This window comes from Mandrillus leucophaeus, unplaced genomic scaffold, assembly GCF_000951045.1.
Source record: "Mandrillus leucophaeus isolate KB7577 unplaced genomic scaffold, Mleu.le_1.0 Scaffold7, whole genome shotgun sequence".
Lineage (NCBI taxonomy): Eukaryota > Metazoa > Chordata > Mammalia > Primates > Cercopithecidae > Mandrillus > Mandrillus leucophaeus.
In genome coordinates this window covers 1690131-1692723 of record NW_012107585.1, presented here as the reverse complement: position 1 = coordinate 1692723, position 2593 = coordinate 1690131, and the positions used below count along the sequence as shown (strand labels likewise).

The 2593-nt window shown below is 50.3% G+C and overlaps 1 protein-coding gene across 1 annotated transcript in view; it reads left to right on the top strand.

The window, feature by feature from the left end:
* The first annotated feature begins 6 nt into the window (after positions 1 to 6).
* Positions 7 to 2593, top strand: part of LOC105527901 (chromosome unknown open reading frame, human C12orf49) — a 24054-nt gene continuing 21467 nt past the window's right edge. The window contains exon 1 of the mRNA XM_011964394.1: positions 7 to 136. Coding sequence (XP_011819784.1) covers positions 26 to 136 — 111 coding nt within the window. The 5' untranslated portion in view covers positions 7 to 25. The remainder of the gene's footprint in view (positions 137 to 2593) is intronic.

Here is a 2593-nt window from a genome sequence, read left to right as displayed (position 1 = left end):
CGCCGCGCCCCAAGTCCGCGCCGGGATGGTGAACCTGGCGGCCATGGTGTGGCGCCGGCTTCTGCGGAAGAGGTGGGTGCTCGCCCTGGTCTTCGGGCTGTCGCTCGTCTACTTCCTCAGCAGCACCTTCAAGCAGGTCAGTGGCCGCCCTTCCCCTCCTCCCCTTCCCTTCTTCCTTCCTTCCTCCCCTTTCCTTTACTTTCTCCTTCCTTCCTTCCCTTCTACCTGCCTCCCTTCCTTCGTTACCTTCCTCCTTTTTTCCTTCCTCCCTGTCTTCCCACCCCTTAACTTACCCCTTCCCTTCATTTCTTTCCCCCTTCCTGTCCTTCCTTCTTCCTTCCCTTCTTCCTGCCTCCCCTCCTTTCTTACCTTCCTCCTTCCTTCCCTTCTTCCTGCCTCCCCTCCTTTCTTACCTTCCTCCTTCCTTCCTTCCCTTCTTCCTGCCTCCCTTTCTTCCTTACCTTTCCCCTACTTCCTTCCTCCCCCTTTCCTTCCTTCCCCTTCCCTTCCGTCTTTCTTCCTTCCCTTCCTCCTTCCGCCCTCCTTTCTGTCCCTCTCTCCCTTCCTTCTTCCTTTCCTCTCTCCTTTCTTCCCTGATACCCTCTTTCCTCACTTCGTTCTTCCTTCTCTTCCTTCCCTTCTTTCTTCCCTAATTCCCTCCTTTCTCCCCTTCTAACGTTCCTTTCCTTCTTCCTCCCCTTTCTCCTTCCTTCCTTCCTCTCCTTCCTCCTTCCATCCTCCTTTCTTTTGTCCTTCTTTCTCCCTTTCTTCTTCCTCTTTCCTCACTTCGTTCTTCCTCCTTCCTTCCTTTTCTCCATTCCTTCCTCCTTCCTTCCCTTCCTCCTCCTTTTCCTTACTTCTCGCGTTTGTCGACCTCCCGGCGTCTGCAGCCGCGCCGCCGGAGCGTCCGAGGGTGGGGAGAGGTGCGCATTCCTGTCCCAGTCTCAGCACGGGTGAGGGACCTGCTCACCGCGTTGGTACCTGAAGCGGGAAGGGGTTGCTAGGCCAGGGCAGAGCTGGGACTAGAACCCCGAGTTGAGGACCCTTCAGCGGTGGTGACTGCTTCTATAAACACCTCGCTGCTTTTCACGTACCCGGTCCAGAGCTAAGAGAGGGCGTACATATGCGCGCTTCATCCTCGCGGCAGCCCTGGGAGAGGTGGGGTTCCCAGTATTACAGTGGGAGAAACCAAGACACAGGTGGCAAGTGTCGGCCAGCGCTGGCATGGGTGCCCTTCGTTTAATTTGGGGTTTCTGTGTCCTCCCGGGTGACTCAAAAGGACTCACAGTTCCTTTTATGCTTTTTGTGCATAACTTGATTGGTGGAATTCCACCCCTCCAACACACTGCACCCCTTCATTTTTCTTCCATGTGAGAATTTCTGGGACAATTTCCTGGAGAAAGCAAGGAGCTTGGGTGGGGAAATCTTACCCAAAGCATTAATAAGTTTGTCTAGAAGTCCGGGTTGAGTGCTTAGTTGTGTAGAAGGGGTGGTTACGCTCCAGAGTGCACCCAGGATACCCCTGGGTTATGCTGTTGTCCTGACATGGTTATAAAAAGCCCTTCTTTTTACTCTCAAAGCTCAAGTGTGTAAATAAAATATATAAATGAATAGAACATTGATAAAACTATGTGGTCACTCTACGTTTAGTGGATTGGCAGGGGAGCTGTGAAAAGGGAAGAATAGGGAATTGTACCTGACCTCGCAGTTTACCTTAGGCAAACAGAGAGGCTAAGTGCTGTAAGTCTCTTTTATTGGCCGGGATGTCTGGGCGATCATGTGAATTACCAGACTTCTGTGACTTGTGTTTTCTGCCACCTCAGACACCTCCTCACAGTTGTATGTTGTCCCTTGTCTGTCTTGTGGACCCCTGAGTGGTGGTGTGCGCCAGGACTCCGTCCTCTGCCTTCCTCTCTATCTGACTCAGGTGATCTCTGGGCCATTGTTTAAATACTCAGGTGATCTCTGGAGGTATGCTGTTGATGCCCGTAGTTGATAACAGCCTAGATCTGTCCTAGAAATCCCCAAGTTCTTATATCCGATTGCCTAGTTGATATCTTTTTTTTTCCGAATTCTTTTTTATTGTGGTAAAATACGACATAAAATTTCCCATCTTTTTTTTTTTTTTTTTTTTTAAGACCGAGTTTCGCTCTTGTTGCCCAGGCTGGTCTCGAACTCCAGACCTCAAGTGATCCACCTGCCTCGGCCTCCCAAAGTGCTGGGATTACAGGCGTCAGCCACCATGCCCGGCCCCATCTTAACCATTTTTAAAGTGTGCAGTTCAGTGGTATTAAATACATCCTTAACGCTGTGCGACCATCACCACCATCCACTTCCATAACTCTTCTAGAAACTGAAACTTTATATTCATTAAACAATAAGTCTTCGTTTCTCCCTTTCCCCCAGCCCCTGGAAACTACCCTCCTACTTTCTAGTTGACGTTGAGTGTGTTCGTATTTGAACCAAACAGAACTCTTCTCTGCCAGCACTTGTTCCTTCCGAGTCTTCCCGGTCTCACTTAGTGGCATTACTGTTTGCCAGGTATTCAAGCCACTTCATTTGTTTTTTTCTCCTCTCACTCCCTATATCCACA